We start from the raw sequence: 24,881 nt of genomic DNA, 5'->3' as shown, positions 1-24,881 counted from the left end.
TGTGAACAGGCACTTTAAGGACCAACTTACAACACAGTTTGGTTTCTTGCCTGGAGGTTGGCATTTCAAGTATCCAAAATGCTTGTTGAGTTTTGTAGTAGTATGAATGAAAGATATAAACTATCAGAAAGAATAATGTTGTTCTTTCTGGGTTTTTTTTATAGAAAGGCATTTAAGTAGCCTCTTTTCTGCCAATTTCCTGAAGATAGTGTAGTCTCAACTATTATCCTGACATAATTGTTTCCTTTCCCTCTCCAAGGGACCTAGCTTGGGATATGACTTAATATTCTAGTTATGAGTCACTCTTCTTGATAATAATCATAATTCTCAATAGAAAAAAAGTAACCATATGATATACGTTTGAAAATGCAGTATAGTCACAATTTTCAGAGCCTTCTTAAAGAAATTGCCCCTTTGCTGAAGATGGCATGAGTATAAGAGGGATCAGGTAGTTGACAAGGACATTTAACAATTACAGAACAGAAACCAGACCCCAAGACACAGTGTCCATGGCAGCTAATTCTAGTGAGTATAACAAGAATAAAAATAGGAACAATCAACCTTTATTATTAATGAAGCCACCATTCAGCCATCAGAGAACTATGTCTACTGCATATGCCTGAACCACATTGATAGAAAATAATAAAATAAAAAGCATACTGCTGCAAGGACAAGAACATTATTAAAAATCAGTTACCAGTGTTTTGAAACTGAACTTATTATCACTTTATGTGTGATGTTTAAAATTTATTAAATAACTTTAAACTATTATTTAATTATTGCCATAATTTCAACGTGTTGAGCATGTAAGTTATTTTAAGTCTTTTTTTTTTTCAGCCTGTCTAGCATGGCATGAAAATACCTGTTGCTGACAAAGTGGCAGGTTCTGCAGTGGTTTGTTGCATATCTCCATAACGTAAAGAAAGTTTAAGAGGCCATTAATTTAAGGAAGTGGTGGGGGTCTGTGGAAGGGCTTGGAGAGAGGAAAGAAGTGGAGGAAATGTTATAATTATATTGTGATCTCAGCAAATTATATTCAGTAAATCTAACTTTTTATTTCAGTTTAGGAAAAATAAATGTGTTTCCTTTTCAAATCCCCTGACCTGCTCCAGTTTAAACTGCACACCCCCGGTTAAGAACTTCTTCCTTAACCTGGCCATCGTGGCCACACCTTTGATGCCAGCACTTGAGAGGCAGAGGCAGGTGGATCTCTATGAGTTCAAGTCTAGCCTAGCCTACAAAGCACGTTCTAGGACAGCCTGGGCTACACAAAAAGAAACCCTGTCTTGGAAAAAGAAAAATAAAAAGCAAGATAACTATGAATAATGCCCATTTTACAAATAAGCAAACAGGCCGGAGTAGCTAAGAAACTTGTCTCTTATTTTGTGTCAAATGTCATGAGAACCTCCATATCTTCAAGCCTCCACTTACTGCTGGGTAGCAGTTACTAGGGACATGAGAATCGGAGTGTCTACTCTGCCCTGAGACCAACCACCTTAGAGTAGTCACCTTCACACCCAGCCAAGTCACCAGAGACACGGGACGAAGGAGGTGGAAATGAGGGAAGGATGTGGGCAGGGCTGAGAGCCTGACTGATTCTCTGGTTTCCCTCACCTTGGGCTTTTCTTCCTGCAGACTCCTAAGTGCTCCTCGGGTGGCTCGGGGCAGCTATTGTTGCTAGCACATTTGGAGGTATTTTCCACCTTAGCTGTTCTCTCTTCCTCCTTTCTGATGATTGCCGTTTCTGTTTATTACTGTTCTCAGAGAAGGGAAATTGTTTCTCCTCATCCCCCTTAGCTCACTGCACATACCTATTTGGATCTCCCGCTGTAATCACTATAATTCCTTGGCCCCTTTTTATCTAAAATATACCTATTAAGTTATCTTAACTCTTTTCAAAGTCAAATTGCCTCATCTGTTTATTATTTTCCTTCATTTTGCCTGACTACTTTAAAACTCAGGGACTATAAAAAGCAATCGTTAAAGCTCTGGTGGTCCCAGGATGCACTTATTGGTTCTGTAATTGAGTCTGGATGATTATGCTGAGTGTTATCAGCCTCATGTTGCACCATCTTTAACATAACAAACCATAAGGTTTTAAAAAGGTATTTTTAATATTTTTAAATTCCATTTAAATTTCTACTTGGCAGTTCATTTCCTATTGCTTACCTCCCTGCTCTCTGGGGAATGGGAGCCTTTTCATTTCAGTAAGTCTAACACAAGGAGAGTTTAATCTCAGATTGTGAAATAAAGTCAGGATCTGCCAAGGATGTACTCACTCGAGATTTACCCTAAGAAGGAAAAAAAAAAAATGCAGCTCAGCCACCAAGTAAAACTACCTTACATAGCTTACTGGAAAGTGTTTTTATGTAATGGTTTTCAAAAATATTATTTTTTATTCTAAGAAAATATTAATTACTTCCCATGTAATAACAAGTGAGTTCTCATGTGCCTTTGACTAGTTTTCCACAAAGCAACATTTTCTAAAACTCTAACGAGGATGTTGACAGTATCTCAGACAACATAGCACATTTTCACCATCCACAGAGGCCTCCATGTTGGCCTTTTGTAGCCAAGTCTACTTCTTTAGCACACACTTTCTATTCTTTTTATTGTGTTATTTTTAAACTTATTTTTGTCTGATACATAAAAAAATGTACAATTATACATATGCTTTGATACAAGTGTGAATAACATAATGGTTAGATAAGATAAAGTCCTATCTCCTCAAACACATCTCTTATTTTAGTGTAAGAACCTTCAAACTCCTCTCTTGTACTCTACAGGAAGGCGTAGAATATGTCTGGTAACACAGTTGCCTGTAGCCACAGCTCACCAGGAGTTCTTGCTTCTACTAACCAGCTGAAAACCCTTCCCATTGGTTGCTCTTTTGCTCTCCTCAGCCTTCCCAACCGACAGAAATCACATTTTTTTTTTTTTGCTCTCAACATCTGTGAGTAGAATGACTGATTCTTGGCATTTATAATATGTTATCAAAACTTATATATTTTAAAGATCCTTATAAAATAGAAACTAAAGCTTGAGAACTGTAGGAAAGGACAGCTTGAGATTGTAAAGTGCTCATTGTCACCTTGATCCAGCATAGGTCTTAGTTTTGTGCACAGAGCTAGGCTTATATATGTGAATATGTCTACATGCACACAAAGATATGTACATAAATGTATTTATTCTTTCTCTCAGCACATGTCCTCTCAAGTATTCTAAGTGCCAGATACTGTTTTAAACTTTGTCTTCCTCTTGGTTCCAGTCAACTAAATACTGATAATAAACTAGCTAGATATGTCAGAAAGCATACAGGCAAAGATGAGTGCTGAAGAGAAAGAAAAAAAGAGAAAAGGATGTTGGAGAGTGTTTAACCTTTGACAGAGGGGCATGAAGAAGAGTTTGTGGAGTGGTGTTATCAGAGTAAATACTTAAAATGTAATGAGGAGACCTACATGGAATCCAGAAGAGTCTAGGGAAAGCAAAAGGCAGTGGCAGGGCTACCACTGATGGAGGGCCATGCTTGGCACTCAGAGAACAGGGAGGAAGCAGTGTGCTTAAAGTGGAGCAGAGAAAAGAAGGAAGTGAGGAGAGAGGTCACACATAAAAAAAAGCAGCTGGGTTTAGAAAGGCTTCCTGGACCACTTCTCCGAGTCTGATTCAAACTGTTGGAGAATCCTGAACAGACTCATAATCTGCACTAACAAGTGGTCAAATGATGGCTCCACTGCTGGGCTGAGAATAGACTGAAGGGTTCAAAAATTGAAATACTTTCATCCAAGACAGTTGTAGCCACCGACCCCTAAAAGTCATCATATGGGCCAGCTTTCTCTATCCAACAAGCCAGCCAGTTTTCTTCTTTAAGGATAATCTTACATATAGCTTTCTCATTCTCCTTTAAATATTTTCAATATTTTATAGACAACCTGAATCTTCTTGAATTATAAACCAAATAACAAGCAACAATTTTCCTCAGATTCTTCCCTAATCATGACATTCCTTTCATTCTTGAACTGAAGTCTGAAAATCAAACCATATTTAGGCATTTCAACAGATTCAGAGTTCGCACATGTGCTCACTGGAGAAGGATGATCCCACATGTACAAAATTAAAGTCTGACTCCTTAATTTATTTAATGTTAAAATTGTAACTTGCCCACCTAACCAGTTTCTATCTAAATACATATATTTTCTTTGAAAGAGTAATATGAGATATTCACTCACTTAAAACCTTATGATTGCACACATGTGTTTTTGTTGTGCTGTTACAGATTCCTTGAGCTATTGCAGAGAATGTGCTTCTAAATACTGCAAAATTGGTTATTTAATTGAATGTCTTGCATTTTATTTAGCATCCATGACCAGTAGGGTGTGGTCATCTGACTTCTTGTCTAGACGAGGCAGTCTGAGGTGGCCTCACTTGTGTATATGGACACTGGAGCTGACTGTAAACTAGGAGCCATCTCACCTTAAGGCATTTTCTGCACATATATGTCACGGGAATGCACAAGATAAAGCTTTCTTGTTGTGGACTTTCTATTATCACAAAAGTGTTTGAGTCACAAGCTTCTTGTAGCAGTCTTCCTGTTGTCATATGTGCTCAGTTTCACCAGTGTCTATTGTTAGAAAAAGTCAGAGGACCAGCCTGGATAAAGGCCTGCAAGAACATTACAGAAGAGTATACATACAAAGGAAGGAAGGGGGCATCATAAGAAGGGGATCCTTATCGTTTGTTCAAAGGAAAACACTAAGGCTGAGTAAGAGACTTAAAGAATGCTACTAAGAGCAAAGGAGGAAGTCTTATTTCACATGAGGTAGTCAGAAATAAAGTGTCTACATGATGATATTTTGGCAGAGTCCTGCAGGAAGCTAGAGGGAGAGTAAAAAAGTCAGAACTCATAGAAAGTGCACTAAGTGTAAATGGTGAGGAAGATAACAGAGGGGAGGCTAGGGTGATGGTGAATGGACATGAGGAACAATGGAAGGTCAGGCCTTACACACAAATGCCTTTCACTCTGAGATGGAACTTACTTGGAGCATCTGAGGGGAGGAGTAACATCCTCTAGTGTAGAGTCATTAAAGATTACCATGCACAGAAGAAGCTGCAGAATGTCAAGAGTCCAGGTAGAAACAATCTGGACAGGACCTCAGCACTCCTAGAGCACAGTGATGCTGGCCAGGGTTGCTGGAGTCTGTCAATGTGAGCTGGGTTTTGTCCGGGGGTGGGGGTGGGGGTGCAGGGGGGAGCGGGAAGACAAAATGACTGCCTCAAGAATAGCTAGCCACTTGCTCCCACAGACTGGCACTGCAGTGGGTGGAGCAGCACTAGAAAGGTGGCAACAGCAATCTGCACTGACATGCCAGTCAGTGGTGACTGGAGAAGCTTGCAGCAGCCAGCAGCATGTAGCTGACTAACCAGCAGCTAAGCCCTGCGGATCCAACGACTATTCTTTAGCAAGGAGGGGAGCCCATCCTTCCCCAGAATAAATGACAACTGTCAGACAGTCTTTGATGAAACAGATGATGCTGGCCCCTTTATTTCATGTGAAACAGGTACTTGTGAACCTTGGGCAGTGGAAGGGGTTTTGAAGGTGAATGTGTTTTATTCCCTGGGGCTAGAGGCACCAGGGACACTTCCTTTACAGCTCAGCCCCATCATAAGAGAGGGAAAGCAGTACTTAATTATCCTAGCATTTGCTGATATCTAAGGTCTCCTTAGCAGAGCATAGATGTTTCCAGGAATCCCTAGGTATATACTGAATGGATTTCTTTTCAGAAGAAGGTTGGGCTTGTAATCTCCCTGAGGGCTATGTGATGCTTCTTAGGGCATCTGGGGCTCCCCAGATCAGATGGAGAGGGAACTCAGCTGAAAAAGGGAAGTCTTATACCTATCTCAGAGTCTATTTGGAAATGCTAGACTTTGACTGTATTAGCAAAGTCCCATAGGAGTCCAGGTGGATGTTGAAAATAGAGCACAGGGACGTGGTATTTGGAAGGTGGTGTCAAGATTGACTATCAATATTTTCAGTCTCCATCACCTCAGTACTAGTAGAAAGAAGAAATATAATGGCAGAGATGGGAAGAGAAAAGGCAATGTGATGGGGCTATGAGCCAAGGAAAGTAGACAACATCTGGGGGGCTAGGAAATGAAGAAAATTTCTCAGAGCCTCCAGATGGAGCTTATGAACTCTACCAGCAAGATTCACTTCCTTAGAAAGGGAACATATTTCAGTGTTGCGTCTTATTATACTATAGCTATTTGTTACAGCAGCACAGGAAACTAATACATGAACAGCATTTAATATCAATGTGTGATTCAGGAGAGGGATTTTGTCACAAAAATAGAATCACTTAAAATTGGTTGCTATTTCCAACAGAGTGGGTGTGGACAGAGGAAAGGTAAGGCGCTTTTATATTTTTTCTGACCGCCCAATACACAGAGGCCAGAGAGCTGAAAAAAAAGAAGCAAAAAAATTTAGAAAGAGCATCAAGTAAGACATGAATAAAGCTCACAGTTTCAGATCCCAGAAGATAAGGGAATTCAGCATAGGCCAAGTTCAATTGGTGTTTGAGATTTAATGATCACTTGTAATTTGAACTGTAGAATGTTTTGCTAATGCCTGAAAAATGCTGGAAAGGACAGCTGATATTTGAAGGCCAACTGCCTGTAGAACATATTTGCATTATGCTTTTAGACTTTGATATACGTTGCTCCTCTCTGGTGATCTAAAATGTCTCAGAAGCAGTATCTGGATGCAGATTCATTTCTTCCTTTGTCAAATATTTCAAGATTCCTCTCATCTAGATTCTAGGGATACCCTAGAAACAAACTTGATTCTCATACACATGAGAACCTCTTGAATAGTGGCTTTTTCTTGGGATTATCATTGTCTCTTCTATTAAAGTTTTACCCAGGCTTTTCCATAATTTTTTTGTCCTTGACAACACATTGTTAGAATTCATCACATGTGTGGTAACCAGTCAGTGTCTGCTGGTGAGCTCTGGCCCCCTGTAATGTTATCTATGTCTTTGTAAATGAAGCCTTTCACAGGTTGCCAGTATGATTTTCTGTTAAAACTAATACATTTCTACAGGAGAAATGAGGCCTCGTTAATAACCATACTGAGCTAGGCATGAAAACTAGGTCTGCCCAGGGCAAATGCGGATGTATGGTCCACTCAACTTCTTCTTAATAGCTATTGAATAAACACATTTTTCTCCCTGAATAAACATCTCTACTAAAATAAGACTTAATATTTTGTCTTTTACTTTAGTTGATTACTAATATATAGGAAATCATGTTATAAAAATAAAAGGTTTCTGCATCTTTTAACAGTGTCCTTGTGGACTTTAACTATTTATCCAGTGTCCATCATTACAAAGAGTCTCAAAATAAATCCCCACAAAAATGAGTCCTGGAAAAATCACTGCTGAGTTTTTCTTTTCCAAATTCTAAGCTTGGGACCTTGGTCATTGAGACAAGTGCTCCACCACTGAGCTTTATACTCAGCTCTCTTTTTACTTTCAGACATGTGCTTTTATTTTTATTGATTGACTCATGCGCACACACCACATATGTACTCACAGGGCCTAGATGACTGCATTAGATTCCTGGAGCTAGAAGCACAGATGGTTGTGATCTGCCTTTGGGTTCAGGGATCCAAACACTGATCCTCTGGAGAAGCATCCAGTGCACTTAACCTCTAAGCCACCCTTCTGTGCCCTGCCCTCTATTCTTACTGAGACAGGGTCTCACTGCGTTACCCAAGCTGACCTTGAATTTACAACTCTCCTCTTTCAGGCTCCTAAGTAACTCCGTTACTAACATGTACATGATGCCCCAACAGCAGCTATTTCAAGGAGCTAGATATTTGCTTTCTTTTCCAAGATAATGAAAGCTCAGTAGAGCGCCATTCTGTCTTCCCACTTCTTCAGCAGCTACAGCTAGAACAACGCATTGTCCTCAAGTTGCCAGTGGAATCCTGTCTCGAATTCTCCAGTTGCACCTCTCCCCAGCAGTATTTATGGAGTTTCTCATGCATGCTGTTATTACACTGGGAATGCATCAAAGATATGCATAGTTTTGCCCCTTGCCTCTTCTAGGCTGTTGAGCATTTCTTGGTTTTTAATGTGGCCTTAGGAACCCTACTTGTAGGAGACTTTGAGTTTTTACATAAGCAAAAGAAGGAGAAAACACAAATGGAATAAAGTACAACAGGCCAGTATATTAGCTAGGGCTGTGGAGTACTCATCATGAAAGGCTTGGAAAGAAGTGAACCAAGAGCCCTGGCTTTAATTTGTTTTTCAAGAAGCTTCAGATCCACTCCTGCACTTTTGAAGGAAAAGAACACTTAAAAAATAATTTCTCAAAGCTATATTTCTAGTCTTTACTAATATTAGTAAAAGTATGTGAACAAATAAAGCATATGGAGATGCTATCAAACCAAGAAGTGTTCATGTGCATCTTTTCCTAAAGAAAGGAAGTTCATGAGCCGAGTAGTAGTGGCTTTGGACTGGATTGATTCTTGAGTATGAATTAGTTTATTCTGAGGGCAAGAAAATTATGATGATGATGATGATGATGATGTTAAAGGAAGTGGTCAGTGGAAGGAAGTGCTTCTTTCATTGGGAATTCCGTTCTAACCTTTGAACATGGAAAAGTCAGAGAGTTGGGAGAGATACATAGAGACTGGCAGAGTAATGGGGCATCAGGGCTTTGAGGGAGAGGGGGCAAGAAAGCTGTCCTTAGGAAGCCACTGTATAGAACATTCTATAGCTGCATATAGAAATGGATATGAAGCCAATGACATGAAATACTGTGTCAATGTATGGTACAGAGTGAATCAAAATGTCACTGTAGGATCTTGAGTCCCATGACTTTCATCAGCTCTGTTGCTACATCAGTAATAAAATTACAGACTATGGTGAAAGGCATTAATATGACATATAAGCCCTCTTTAAACTTATTTATCAAATACTCTAGATATTTCATTCTTTTCTCAAATATCAGAATGAATAGAGTCCTGTTTTATGTAATTAAAACATATCTTTTAGCTGATATTCATGCAGTATTGTTAGCCTGCTGACTCATTATGGTTGCCATAGTGACATTAATGGAGCAATGATATTTCTTAATACATTTAAGGGCTACTATCAATGGACTTTGATTAGAAAAGATGAAAATCCAATGAAATCTAAGGTGCTTCAAATGATATTGTAAAAAATGGAACAATGTCCCACAGTTGAACGCCTCTGAGCACACACACAGAGTGACAGGTGTGGGCTTGAGGGAGCTGTTCATTCTGCTCCTGTCTCCAGCACTATGAGGGCAAAACTGCAATAGGTACCTGCAATTTTAGTACTAATGCCACATATCCAAGCCTGCCCATTTACTCAGGCTTCAGCTAGTTGAGCTGTCAAGTGAAAATAATGTATGGCACCTGACCTTGTTATCATTTTTTTCCTACCTCCCCACTGGGTATCCATGGCTGTTCAAAATCAAATGCTGGAAACTGTCAGAAACACGATGTTTGAGCTCCAGGATAGAACTAACCAGAAAGCAAATCCTGCTCATGATGCCCTACAGTAAGAGATGCACCTCTACTCACCCTCCACCAGGTTTGGATTGGAGCTCTATAAGGAGCCAATGCCTTCCATCCTGGAACCAGGGTTCCTGGTGATTGCAGATGATTGCAGCACAGGAGGGATGGTTTGTTTTTAGAACGTTCTTTGGGCCTACCACTTGACCAAACAGTGTTACCACCATCATCTGTGACACATGAACAGCCAGAGGTGGTATTAGGTAGGGCTGATGGCTCCATGTCAGTACAGGCTTAAGCTTCTTTGAAGCTTACAGTGAGGAGGCCACACTATTAACTCAAATAACAAGGAGGCTCCTTTCTTTTCACTTGACTTGGGGATTTCAGTATCACTTTAAATAAAAAAATAAAGATATGTTGAAAAGGGTGGGGGAAATGGCCATATTTTTTTCATGATTTTCTGGTAAATTATTTTCTCTATGCTATGAGAAAGTTAAATCTTAAAACAAAAAATGAAACTAATTTTGGGGAGAAAAGGAAAAGCTATGGAACATGGGTCCACATTTAAAAATAAAAAGAATTGCCGGGGAATTTTATAAGAGCAAAGAATACACACATCATCCTTGTTTTTATATTATAAAGCAAGCAGTTTAAAACATTTAATATGTATTTTCAGCAGTTTTCTTCTTTTTAATCTTGCCTCTCCAACAATGCTAATTGTTACTAAATTGTTTTTGGCTGAGTTGCTTAACCTTTAAGAAAAAGAAAACGAATAAAGAGAAAAGAAGTGTTGTAGGTTGTGACTGTAGCTTATGATAGTTGTGAACCTCCACAACCCTGAGCAGGTGGTAACTGATCTGAGGACTGCTGCTAAGAGGTCACAGATAGCATTCCTCTTCTTTGGGTTGTATATATCGGATGGTAACGAGTGTTCATTCCCATAGATCCTAATACACAGCCAAGAGCTTGTTAAGAGAGCAGTGAGGATTGCAGACCGTATCCTAACTTATCCTTGGGCTGTTTAGACTCTTCCTCTGGATGTTCCTGTTTATTTCCATCAGAGTTGGTCATTTCAGCAATCAAACATTTTGTCTCAGGAAGTAGGCTTTTCTCTATGCTCTGTAAACAAAGTGACAGAATGTCTGGCTCTGTATGCTGAGAAGGGGGTGGGTTTACAGAGCATGGCTTTGCTCCCTGTCACTAACGGTGACCAGCTTTCCCCACCAACACCAGCTACTCGTGTTAATGAGGATGTGTGTGACAACACATTCCTGAGTGAAAGCAGTTTATTCCAGTTCCTTTGTTCAGAGTGGTGCTACAACTTAGGTGCCAAAACTTAGATGACTCCATAACTACAGAAAAGGTGGTACAATGTATAGTGAGTGGTTTGTTTTCTTGCATCTTTATAGGAAACATATGGCAATGTTTATATATGAGTAGAAAACAATAGCATACTGCTATCAAATTAGGAACAGCTAATAGAACCATACCTGAATGGAAAGCAAGCATCTTTCTACTATGGCAAGATTCTGGTTTGCTACTATCTCTATACACATCCTGTTTTATTTGGCTTGAAGGGAAGTTTTATTCTTTTAGGCTTTGATTCCTAATTGGAAGGAAATTGTGTAGCAAGATGTTTTTATTTGTGTTTTCACTCTTCTCTGTGCTTAATTAAATTACTCTATTAGCAGAGATAATAAATTCTAGCTGAGTAGACTTTATATTACGATCATGCAAAAATTAAAATCTACTTATCTTTAATGACATTCTTTGTATTTCTGACTTAAAAGTAAAGACTTACGGCTGGAAAATTATAAGTGGCCATTCTGGAGATGCGACACCAAACAATGAAAGGAAGAACAGGGATATACTCATACCACACACTTTTCTCCCTGGCTAGCCCTAGGTGACGTTGAGGACACTTGGTAACCTGACTCAGCCTCAGTGCTTGCATGGACTTGTATAAAGACTATAGTAGCTTATCTTAGCACCCATGGGATGAGCTGTAAAGCATTTCACACAATGGCTGGCTAGGAGGAAGTGCTCCGCAGGCACTGCCTGTATCATAGTAAGCAGACAGGATACTTTACCCTGGCACCATCCTTGAAAATCTGAGATGCTCAGTGCTAAAAAGAGAAAAACCAGTAAAACCAGTGACACTGCTGTTTATCAATTGTCCCTTGTGCCTAAGACCAAACTGTAGCTTTTCCAAACTGGATATGACTGTCATCCCTGTTTCACTGAAGAATAAACTAAATGTTTACATCAAATGTCAGATGCCTACAGACAAAGATTGGTAACCGTGAGATCCAACTCAGACTGGATAATTCCTAAGCCTAGGCTTTTCATCTCTTATGCTCACAGCCTGTGGCACACTTTTTTACATCAAGTTTTGAGTGTCCATCAATATCCTACGTCATTTCACAGTGGCATTTCAAATTTCAACATTCCTGTCTCTGGGATTTCCATCTTTTTGCAATTCAAGAAACAGAAAGCATTTAAGAGATGTGTTAGCCGATTTAGTCAAGGGGCAGCTCAGGCTTCATGTGGGTACTCTAGTAAGAGTAGCAGGGCCTGTCCCTGATATGGACTCTGTTGCTGGCTTTTTTATCACTCACCCATGGCGGGACTGTGAAGAGGACACATTCAGCCTTAATGTGAATTGGTGAGCAGGGGTGTATGGGACAGGGGAGGGGGATCCACTTATCTGAGGAATAGAGGAGGGAAAGGAAAAGAGGGAGGGATGGTGTTACTAGGATGGGGCTATGACTAGGATATAAAATGAACAAATAAATAAAGTAGCAAAAAGGGAGGTTAGAAGCCCTGGTAAGTTGCACTCATGCAACCACTCTTACTTTGGTTTAAAAGAGGCTATAAGTCCACACTCAAACTTAGGTAAAAGCATTTGTCACATCCTACAGACAGAAAAGGCAAGGCTCAAGGTGTGCTGACACGAGGAGAGATGGAATGGGTGGTAGGTCTTCTTTGGTAGTCAGGAGTGGCCATTGCTGTACAGAGGATGAAATACAATGATCCCAAGGTCATGTCCACCTCACCAGGGTTCTGTTTAGTATCAGGTATTGGCACTAAAATACCAACAGGCTCCACTTTTAACCTAAGCAATGCACAGTTAAGAGCACTTCACCAGCCTTTCTTCTTGGAAATACAAGAGCTGCCTGCTCTTGGGCAATTTTCTTTTCATTTACAAGATCTATAGTAGTTTTACTTTTCTCCTTCCATCAGTGTTTGGGGTAGAGGCAGAGCAGAGATTAAGACTTCCAAATTATATGTCCACCTGCTGACCTGGCATCAATACACAGTTAGATGAGCCTTTAATATGGGGTATAAATGGAAATATATTACATATTAGTATTTCAAACGATGGTACCATAAGGCAGTATCTGCATCCTAGAGCAAATATAGCTACATTTATTATAAGAACATTGAAGTTTTCACTTATAATTATGCAAAAACACAACTATGTGTAGGATCATGCTTTCTTGACCTCGTTTAAAATTTTTTATTACTTATTTGAGAATTTTGTATGATGTGTTTTGATCATATTCACCCTCCCCTACCCTTCTCAGATACATCACTCTCAACTTGTGTTTTGCTTTTCTTTATCAAAACCAATTTGTGCTGCCCATATATCCTTGAATATGTAGCCTTCCCCTGGACTTACTTTATAGAAAACTATTTTTCTTCCAACAGCTAACTATTGCCAATCACTCCAAGGCTGGGGGTAGAATTTGATGTTCAAATCCATTATATATACTAAGATCTGGTCTGATTTGGGCTTGCACAGGTCTTGTACATACTGTCACACTGCTGTGCCTTCATTTGTACTACTGCCCTGCTATGTCCGGAAGACACTGTTTCCTCATAGTCACCCTCTACCTCCGGCCGGCTCTTATAATTTTTCTGCCTCTTTTTTTGGCAATTACCTCTGATTTTTGGAAGGATGAGGTTTGCTATATTTGATTAGGACTGATAATTCTGCCATCTTTTATCTGCTTCCTCTGGCCTGTGTTACTCACCATCTTGTGCAAATGGAAGCTTCTCTCTCTGTTGAGGGGAGAAAGATGCATTAATCTATGACTATAACAATGCGTCATTAAAGTCAGTCTAATACTATGTCAGTTTAGCAAAATAATAATATCAGTTTCTCCTCTAGTAGCTATGACTTGTCTCGCAAAGGTTCTTGGCCTGATAAAGGCATTGTTTGCCTTTCATCTTCTGGAGTAGGACTTAAACCAGAAAGTAGCTGGTTTTTCTTATGACATTGTGCCATTATTGCACAAGTGGGCATTATCTATCTAGAACAGCTAGAGTTTAGGTTACAGTGTACATAGTTGGGTAAGAGGGATGATTACTTTCTCCTCCTGCAAAATACAAAGAACATTCTAGTACAGTGTTGCCTTAAGCAAAGTGGTTCAAAAACTACTGTTGTTAGTAAGAATCATTAGGATTTTATTACATCCCCTCCATTATAATTTTTTGTAACTTTCCAAGTCAACTCTTAGGTTTGGCTAACCTCAGGATAGGAAATTATACATCTTAGAACCATCAGGAAATACACAGAGTAGATATTGATCAGAGTAATATTATTTTGACAACAATCTGTAGGAAGATAATTATTTGATAGCACAGAAAAAGCATATGGGAATAAAACACTTACCTCTTTTTAAATTTTGTTTAGGTAAATGCTTCCAGGTACAGTCTGGTGATGGAGTCTGACTCAGGAACCTTCTTACCATCCGGGATACAGTTCACTGGCAGTGACAAGGCCAGAGCTATCATGAAGGAGATCATGAGTCTGCTGCAGCCCCTCAATGTTACCAAGGTCTTTAGTGGTGGAGAAGGAACTGATATTAACTTCTGGATCCAAGCTGGAGTGCCTGGTAAGACCAAAAATTAAGGTGATGTTGCTGCATGCTGTCACCAATTTAAAATAAAATCTCTATTTAAATGTCACAGTGATTACTGGCAGCAACCACTGGCGTGAAAGTCCTATGTTTTTATCACTAAGGTATACTCTGATTATTTTCATAATTTGGATCACAGTACTCACTTTGCATTTGCTTACCCTCTGCTCTTCACTCTCTGAGATCAGCAGTGAATGATTCTATAACTCAGCCTATAAATCTGCTGTTTGATTTTTTTGAATTTTAAAATATATTTTATTAATTTATTCATATTACATCTCAGTTGTTATCCCATCCCTTGTATTCTCCCATTCCTCCCTCCCTCCCATTTTCCCCTTACTCCCCTCCCCTATGACTGTGACTGAGGGGGACCTCCTCCCCCTGTATATGCTCATAGAGTATCAAGTCTCTTCTTGGTAGCCTGCTATCCTTCCTCTGAGTGCCACCAGGCTACCCCATCTAGGAGACGTGGTCAAATATGGGGCACCAAAGTTGACCCAGAAGCAGAAAGAGTCAAATGATATATACTCACTTATATCTGGACACTAGCCCAAGGGGCATGTCCCATGAAAGTTTTCACTTACCAGGAAAATGGGACAGAGGGGAGGACATCCTATTGCAACTCTAGGAGAGAGAAGCAAGGGAGAATGGGGAAATAGAAGGATCCAGAGGGTCCTAGAAACCTATAAGAACGTTATGATGGGCAGATCTGGGCCCAGGGGTCCTGCTCAAACTATGGCACCAACCAAGGACAATACATGGAGTAAACTTCAAACACCTACCCAGATCTAGCCAATGGACAGGACATTCTCCACAGTTGAGTGGAGAGTGGGGACTGACCTTCACACGAACTCTGGTGCTATTTGATTTTTATTTCTTTTTAAAGCTATATGTTTGGTGATCTTACAACCAAATACTGAAAAATAAAGAAAAAGGCAGTCAGTGCTGCCAATAACCTTGTATTCTAGCCCTCTACTAGGGAACCTTCGCTTACTCTAATATTGCTATACCCAAAGAGTGTTGTACCTGAACTTTTACAATGAGAGATTCATTGTTTGAGAGTAAGATTCTTCCTTATAATTGTCTTTGTCCTTGATGCTTATGTTAAAAGCTTGGACAGGGAGCAGACAAGATGGCCCAGTGGAAAGTCACCTGCCATCAATCCTTGATACGTGATCTTAATCAGCCAGACACACATGGTCAAAGGAAATATAAAGTTCTCATAAATTGTCCTCTGACCTAAGTATGAACACTGTAGCACATTCAAGATCCTCCCTACACACACACACACACACACACACACACACACACACACACACACAAATAACAGAAAGTGGGCATGCATAATCTGGCTTTTCCCTGATTAGTGATTTGTGATGTGACTCTCCTGAAGAGAAGTCATGAGGACAGGGATGAAATTACAAAGTGCAAATATACCTAGGAGTATATGGGAACAGGATTCAAGAACATAAATTAGTGCTGCCTCACACATTTTCCCAGGACTCAACGTCAGAGAGTTAATGGTATTACAACTCCATCTATAGTCAAAGAGACCAGAGAACCACCTTCAGATTGTCCTGCATTTGTGTTATACAAATTAGAAGTCTACTCTTTGAGCTCCTTAACATTACTCTTTCCAGAACTCTAGTATGTCATAGGTACAAAAGCAGAAACTCCGGGTCCACCTCTGCCACTTTGGTTCCTACTCAAAAAGCAGATTTCTCCAACAGCTGCACAGATTTAAATTTTAAAGAAATCTCACTAGAGATACTGTGGGTTTTAAAGGCATATTTTAGATTTGGAGATTTACACCAATATCAATAACTAAAAATTAGAAGGTCTTTCTTTTATTGTAATGGAAGACCCAAACTCTGTCCATTTGTCCTGTGCATATTTAAACAAAAACTTGAAATTCTCAGCAATCCATATTCCCACTGAGAATGCACAATGCCTGGACATATATAGATCATTACACATATGATCTCTCGATATCTAAGTACAGGGAAGAAAGCTTGTGCTTTCCATTTGCTCAGTGAGCCTGTAGCTGAACCACCAAGTCAGCCGCTGTAAGGAACATGCTAGTGGATCAGACTAAATTACACTAAAGAGTGGCCATGAGTGGCCAAAGAGGAGAAGGAACTAAGATCTACAGTAGAATTGAGACAAAAAATATTTATACCCCCCCACACACCATCTTGTTTTGCTGTGTTTGATCATGAAAGCCCCTTGCCTTTTTCCTTCACATGTCTCTGTTCCAGAGAAATTTATCTGTATAAAATGAGAAGGTAGATTAATTACCTTTGTATAAGGCAGTGAGGTACCATCCCTCTTGATCTCAGCAAAGTCTGGCTTGAGTTTTCACATAACAGAGTGGAAGGAGAAATTTGAGCCTGTTTTGGTTGTAGAATCAGTAAAATGCACTGTATTGAGCTTCCACAATTCATGAGGCCCCTGATCAAGCTTCCTCTAAAACAGTCTTGAATCTGACACCACTCTTTGGAAGCCGATAAATTACCTTTATTTTAAAGATGGGACACAGACTTAGAGATCTTAAATAACTATTAGAAGCCAAAGTCAGGCAGAGATCAGGCCATTTTGGTGTTGAGGCTGGTGGCCTTTCCGCCCACACCACCATGTAGCAACACAGAGGAGCCTGGAATGCTGAGGTGGTCTTCCCTGTCTCGGGCAGTGTCTAAAATGTTTATCTTATTCAGCTTTTGCTTATGCAAAGGATTTCAGCCTGTTGCTGTTCGGAATAATTTACCACTGGAAGCAAGGAGTTTGTTATTGTAAATAACTGCTTATTCCTCCTCACATTCCTTGTTATCCTCCTCTCTCCCTCAGGTCAGCAGGTTTTCTATAGCGTCAGTGTTTCATTTTGGGTAACTAAATGCTTTGGGTAACTAAATGGATTATTTGCTGTTTCATTTATAGTATTATGAGATGGAAGCACAATCTTGATGCCTGTCCCTTGCTAACATGAAGCTATCTTTAAAATAAATACTGTTACCTGTGTATGTATGTGTGTGTGTTCCCGTGTGTGTGCACATATGGGTATACTTGTGTGTGTGTATGCACATGTACATGTACATGTGTGTGCATGTATGTGTATGTGTGTACTTGCGTGTGCACGCAGGGGCGTGCACATGCACATGCGTGTGCATACATTTGTCAAAGCACTCATCTGAAGATCAGAGGACAACATGCTAGGAATTGGCTCTCCTCTTCCATCATGTAAGTACCAGAAACTGAAGTCAGGTCTCCAACTTGGCAGTAGATGCCTTTATCCACTAAACCATCTTCTAGCTCTAAGCTATCTTTTGGGTATTTTTCCACGTTGAATTGTTCCTGGAGCTCATGTTGTAACACTCAGGATATTGAGAAGTTCCAGAACTTTAGAAAAAGACGATAGTCATAACTGATCTGAAGGGAAATGGAAATGTACGTCATTTCTACTATATGTGTAATCTGGCTCCTGATAACCACCTGCCCTAAGGATAGGAGTAAAAAACACTGTTTAGATGACGCGTTGCACCGTGTCCAAGCTCTTTTGTTCTTTTTCTCTCATTTCTTATACTGATCCAGTAAATGGCTATTGGCCCCTTATGTGGCCTACACCTGCCAAATATCCATAATCTGAAGTGGCAACTTGATGATGAGTCTCAGTTTTTTTTTAACTGCTTAATGTATGCTAAATAGAAAGAAATACTTACTGAGAACACAGATTGAATTACAATTCAGCATGATTTTTCTTAATTTTGAAGAAAAGTAGGTCAGTTTATGAAAATGCCATCTTTGAAAAATCCTAGGCTGACCAGGTTGAAATCTTTAATGGATAATAATCCAGCTGATAAATAATAGACACTTAGTTAGAAGGAGATTTAATATAAAGTGTCATGGGTATACTTTTCCGCTCAATGTCTCTCCCAAAGATCTCAACCCTTGCCGTTTCCATGCCTCCTCTAATATCACTACTCTTTCCTATCCTTCAGCGTTGTCTTTATTCACTCATGATCATGAATCCTTCCTCAGCCCATAGCATCCTGCAGCCTCTGCTTTTCTACAGCTCTTTGGTCTTCATGCAGAGCCTGGTCCTTTAGTCACACACACAGCCTGCTCTGAGGTTATTAGGAGTGTGGGAGCTCCTTACATCCTATGCTCACTGATCATTTCTACAGCTTTAAAGTCAAGTCTTTCTATTTCTTTTAACATCTTCTACAGATTTTACCTGACTCTGTCAATGACAATATAAGAGCGACATTACAATAACTTCAGGTTCTAAACCAATCTATTGGTACCAGATAGACTCTGATTATTGAATGGTCGCTTGTTTCAGTGTGGATGGGCTTTCAGTGACAGGACAAAATTTTTTTTGTTGTTCTGATTGTTTCAGTATTGAGGCATATTGTTCTCACTTGCTCAAAAACACCCGTTTAAAATGTCTTTAAAAACAGAAACACACAACATGCACACACACACACACACACACACACACACACACACACACACACACAAGCACCTCTCAGTGTGGCCTAAGAGAGTGAGGCCCTTCTTATTCCATATCTCCGAACAGATTTCATCTTGTGCTACAGGATCCAAGCTGCAAACTTTTTCTAATATATTTTCTTATTGTACGGTGTTCTGGGAAGAACCACAGGCCTTGAATGTATGTTCTGTTGTATAGCTGTGAGCTATACAGTTTTCTTTCTAAAGGTTGCTCATTTGTTACTCAGCATCCTGACTATTCACCTGCTGTGCGACACCAGGGAATCAGAGATGAATATAGATAAAGTCTATACCCCTGAACACCACATGGTCTAGTTAGTGAGCCTTGGCTAGCACATCTGTAAAGTGTAAACAGTGCCCTGCAAGACTCAAGCATGCATTTTCCTCCTCTGTCCCCTCCCTCACATACTGACATTACAGTCCCCAACCTCCACATAATTTAGACCACGCCAACACATACCTCAAGCTCTGTTCCTGCACCCTAAAGCCTCTTCCTCAGTTCCTCACCTCACCATAGACATTCTCTCAGCAGAACTCACTTATTCCCAGGCCTCCTTCAGCCACACTGACCTGGATTCCAAACTCCTGGCCCCTTAATCTGGTCACTCCATTGTAAACTTTAAGTTGAAACTCTACCTAAAAATTGGGATGCTTTTATCTGGAAAATTAAATAGAAGATCCAAATCAGAGGACGCTAAACACATTTTTTAAACCAGAAAGCCAGAGTGAGGGCTTGCAGAGAGTTTTTGCTTTTGCTTAATTTTTTTTCCACCTTTCCAGTTCTGGGGATGAAAGTCAGGCTCTAAAAGGGCTTTACCATTGACGTCTGTCTCCAGCCCAACTCACAGCTCAATTTAGGTTTCCAACCATACCAAGCATCCTACTCCTTTCCATGTTTCACCCTGCCCTCCTTGGCATGCTGCGGTTGTTCAACGCAGCATCTTTCCACACTGCTTGGTCATGGAAGAGAGAATCTCTATAATTGATATCCCTTTTCAAAGTGAGGAACTCTTTCAAGAACTAATAAAACAAGCTTCCTTCCATCACACTGATGAAAAATTGTGACTCCTGTCTTGGGCTAAATTGTATCATACTAAGAAAACATGGTAGTACAACCAACATTGGTGAATATTGATCAAATATTACTTCCTAGCGTAAGTGGGACCCTTTTCAGTAGTCTTTGTGAAGCACCGTTTCCTGATATATAAGGAAAATTTTAAAGATGAAGATGAGAGTATCCATTGAGCAGACAGTAAACAATGACAATATGTCTCCATTGCACGAGCCTCTTTTCTTCATTTTGCATTGTTTTAGATAACTCATGTGTTAGTTTCTTTCATTTCTGTCCAGACTCTACTGACATACAAAATAAACACATTATTCAGGAATTTGCATATTTTCAGTCTTCCTTATTTCTGTCTAGTGCCTCACATCAGCAGAACTAAGCTAAAACATTCTCTTTTGACATTTCCAAATGTCTTTCTTCTGAAATGCTCCAAGAAAGAAGTCAGAAAGGACACAAAAAAGTATGCTCATGTAAATAAGGTTCAGGGTTCGCCCTCTGGATCCAAGATACATGTTTTCTCATCACCAAGTAGAATACAGCACCCAGCATGTCTATGTCCCCAACTGTCCCTAAATGGTAAATGTTGCTCAAAGAGGTCAGTGTTCTGAATTGAAGGGTTCTCACATCTATGAGAACATTAGAAGGGAACTCTCTTCTTTCTTTTTTTCCCCTTTTCTTTGGCAGGTCGGGAGGGGTTGTTTCAAGACAGAGTTTCTTGGCCATCCTAGACTCACTTTGTAGAACAGGCTGGACTGAAACTCACAACAGTCCTCCCGCCTCTGCCTCCCTGAGTGCTGGGATTGAAGGTGTGTGCCACCACACCAAGCTGAGATCTCTGATTTGTGGCAGAAGTTCTCAGTCCCTGTGTGGAAATTTTACTCAGTAAGCCTGACCTAAGTATTTAGCATAAGCTAGGCATTGAGTAGAAGCTGAGGATAGATAGCCAGATCTGTTCTACTGAAGACTGAACTAAAGGAGTGACTACAGGAGGAAATACACTGTTACAAAAGACTAAATAAAAATGGTATGTATGTGTATATATGTGTGTGTATGTATGTATGTATATATGTATGTATGTGTATACACGTGTATGTATGTATATATGTACATTTTTATATGTATGATGGCATACATACATTGGTAGGATTATAAACATTAGATGGTGGTTCCCTTTTACATCTTTAGCTTTGGTGAGTCAGAACTCTTGTATTACTACTCCATGACTACTCCTTTTAAATATATCTTGGAAAAAAAAGATTTGTTCAGCACCCACGTCAATACCTCAAGTTGCTTGTCAAGCTCAGGGTTAATAATCTTCTTGTACACTTCTCCTTTATAGCAGATTTGCTTCAACTTCATCAGAAGCCTCCTGGTCCCCAGTCCCAGGGCCCTCAAGCCTCTCAGGCTGATTACAGATTAGGTGAAGAGGGGCTGTGTATATTGTAGAAGTGGTTCAGGTTGTCACATGGTGACTTATGAAACATCTTGTAATGTTGCCAGAAATGGTTATTTAAAACTAAAATACAATCCTTCCCTTGAGAAATTAATGTATTTTGTGTTTTATCTTGTTAACAAGATTGGGAGTCAAGAAAGTATTTTATTCTTCTTTATATATTCACAAGGACCAATATTACCTGGAGCATAAAATTTTAATGATTATATATATATATTGATTTGAAAATAAACAGCACACCAAAAATTAAGTGACAGTAAACAGCATTGTGTAATGTTCCAATAAGTAACACATGTAAAACACCTGCTAGAGTCCTAGTATGGAACACAGGAAAATGCTACAAGAGTGGAGCTGGACCTTGATGGTGAAAGCTTAGTAAGGTTAGAATAGAGACTAGAATGGAGGACATTCCTTGTGAGGAAATAGTAGAGGCCTGGCAGGTGCCCCTGCAGGTAGCAGTCAGGAGAAAGTTTTCTCTGGGCAGTTTATCTGGGAAGTTGACAGTGAGAACAGTTGAGTGTGTCCAGGCAGATGAACAAAGGCCGTATGTTTCAGGTTAAAACCGTTTGCAGACAATGCCAAGAAGCTAGAAATCTTCAGCAAAAGAGTGCTTAGGAAAAAGTGTTATGAGTTCAGACAACTTTTGCTAGGATCACACTCAATAGGAGGCACAGTGTGAGAGCTATGGAATGAAATGGGAGCTTGTGGAAGAAGCAGCAGATTTTGTTCCACTTGCTCATCAGAATGACCCATGAACACGATGTGGTATGTTTCTCTAGCTGCCACCTTCCATGACTTCTAGTATCATTATCCTGGAAAGGCTTTGCTTCCTTAGATTTCCCTCTAATGGTCTCATGGCTGGCCCATCGGGAATCGCCTACCCATACATTTGACTATCAATTCGCTCTACATTATATTTGACTGCACAGATGCTTCTTGACTTACAGTGGGATTATGGACCAATAAACTCACTATGAGGTGACAATATTGTGAATCACAAATGCACAATTCACCTAACCTACCTGTCAGACATCATGCCCTGGTAACATAGCAACAGATCATGCAGCACTATTGCATGACCGCTTCCCCTTGCAACCACATGGCTTCCTGATGCTTGGGCTCAGCATCTTGGGATGGCATATAGTCGCACATTGCTGAGGGAAAGATCAAACTTCACAGCACAGCTTCTTCCAACTGTCACCTTCTCACTTTGGTAAAGCAGAAAATTCATCAAGTTAATCCCTCAGAAGCCTGGGCCTCTATATAATCACTGCTTTCAATAGGTAGCAGTATTATGTATGATTTATGGAGAATACAAAAGTAAAAAGTGGCCTTTTCTCTCCAGGGGCTCACAGCTGAGAACCAACTGATTTGGTTTACATAATCATGAAAATAAGAAAAATGGTTTCATCATGAAATAAAAAATAAAGCTACATTTAAGTTTCTAAGGAAAAAGTCTGAAATGACATAAAACCCAATAGAATCCATTTCTAGCCTAAAATTAAGAGTGAGGATTATAAATTCAGTTTGATGCATTTTTGTTATATCCTATGATTATAAAGAATGCTACTATTTACAAGGAAAACATTACTATAGGACTAGAGATGTAGCTAAGTGTGGAGTGTCTTCTTAATGTCTGCACATCACTGGGTTCAGTCCACACCACTGATCAATATGTTACCACAGAAAATATCAAACAAACAGCACAATGTGCCCCCTCCCCTGTACCTATAACTCAGCTTAGGGGCAGTTTTACCAATGGACAGTCCTACTTCATTTCAGCCACAACTGGCCTTCTTCACAAGCTGATTTTTATGCAGATCCCCAGCATATACCACCCATTTGTAAATAACTTGTATCTCTTATAAGTATATTATATAAGTATGTATTAGCACTATGCTATTTTCCACTAAAATACTTTAGAAAAAAATTCTTGCTATGTTCAGTTGTATAGCTAGTTTCCAGAAGTTTCTAGCTAAATTTGTTTCATTAAACTAAAAAAAAAGAAAAAGAAAAAGGAAACAAAAACTGTATTTTGGGTTGAACTAAAATTTCAATAAGGTTCAAACAATAAAACTAGCTGATATGCCTGTGAGATCTCTAATAATTCAGAATATGCTTTTATCTGTTTTTGGTTTTGGTTTTTTGGTTTTTTGTTCTGTTTTGTTTTGGGTTTTTGTTGTTGTTGTTATTGTTGTTGTTGTTGTTGTTGTTGTTTTTGGCTTTTCTTCCCTTATTCGCTTCAAAAGCTAAGAGATTTGTCCTGATTCCAATGCCATGACATTGTTGATTGTGTTCCTTTATCTGTAATTCTTGCAAAATGGTCATCAGGTGGTTAGTTCTGATTCAAATCTAATTCTGGATGGTGAAATAGATGCATGAAATAGGCACATGAGGTGCTGCTTCTGCTTACTCATATTAGAAAGAACAACTGATCCCTTCTCTCTCTCTTTCCCCAGAATTTATATGTAGATATATGAGACTTTCACACATATATTTGTGTGTGTATATACATATATGTATATATTTTCATATACACTTTCTCTCATATACACTGGAACATATTCTAATTAATGTATTTCAGTTTTTGCATTCCTTGTTAATTATTTGAAATACTTCTATTAAAATGGCCTTTTCTTTTGGTAACCCTGAGATACTGTTCATAAGGAAGGAAGGAGTCATCATTTATTCTTTCCTTTATTTACATATTTAAAAACCCATTTGTTTGTTCCCTAGAGTCTTCCAAAGACGATGAATGTATTCATTTTATATGATTGCTAACAGATGAATTTCAAGACTTTTGATATGTTTCATTTTGTTGTAAAATTGTTTTTAATTATTCCTGAGCTGTCCCAGCTTTGACCAGTGGAAGTCTCTTTGACTGCCTTCTGAGGAGTTTAGCCTGAGCCTCACAGTTACTGGAAACATTCTAGCTTTATAATCTTACAAATGTTCCAGGCCACCATGTGTATTTCTTGCCCCAGATCTAGAATGTGATTTCTTCAATGAGTCCAACTGCTATTACAAGTTCATGGTATTTAGAGCTCCAGACTAAGCTTCATCAGTGTTTGTCGCTACCAAGAATGATTGTTGTCTCATAAGTCTTTTTAGTAACCAGAGTAGGAATTATATTTTTTCACAAAAAAGAAATTCTATTAGTAATACATCTTTCAATTTAAGTTCAAGACTATAAGTTTAACAACCTTGCTGTTGTTACATCTGGATTTCTTTTATCTGTTGCCTAAAATCCTAATGTTCAATAGACCTCATAATCAGTGTTTTGTCCCAAATGCACACATGAGAGTCTCAGAAAAAGAACAAAAGAAACAGCAGCATAATAATTATGTAAAGCAATTTGGGTCATGTTGTTCTTTAGTTCTTGTACTAGAG

General features: G+C 39.3%; 1 protein-coding gene across 2 annotated transcripts in view; it reads left to right on the top strand.

Moving 5' to 3' along the window:
- The window catches only part of CPQ (carboxypeptidase Q), a 410,614-nt gene that overhangs the window by 323,116 nt on the left and 62,617 nt on the right, over positions 1–24,881 (top strand). For both annotated transcript variants that reach the window (XM_084751322.1, XM_084751321.1), the window contains one exon: positions 14,241–14,442. In XM_084751322.1, the coding sequence (XP_084607448.1) occupies positions 14,241–14,442 (202 nt within the window). The remainder of the gene's footprint in view (positions 1–14,240; positions 14,443–24,881) is intronic.

This window comes from Acomys minous (assembly GCF_964271855.1).
Source record: "Acomys minous genome assembly, chromosome: 12".
Classification (NCBI taxonomy): Eukaryota; Metazoa; Chordata; class Mammalia; order Rodentia; family Muridae; genus Acomys; species Acomys minous.
Note: the sequence above shows the minus strand (reverse complement) of the source record. Positions and strands in the feature narration are given on the sequence as shown.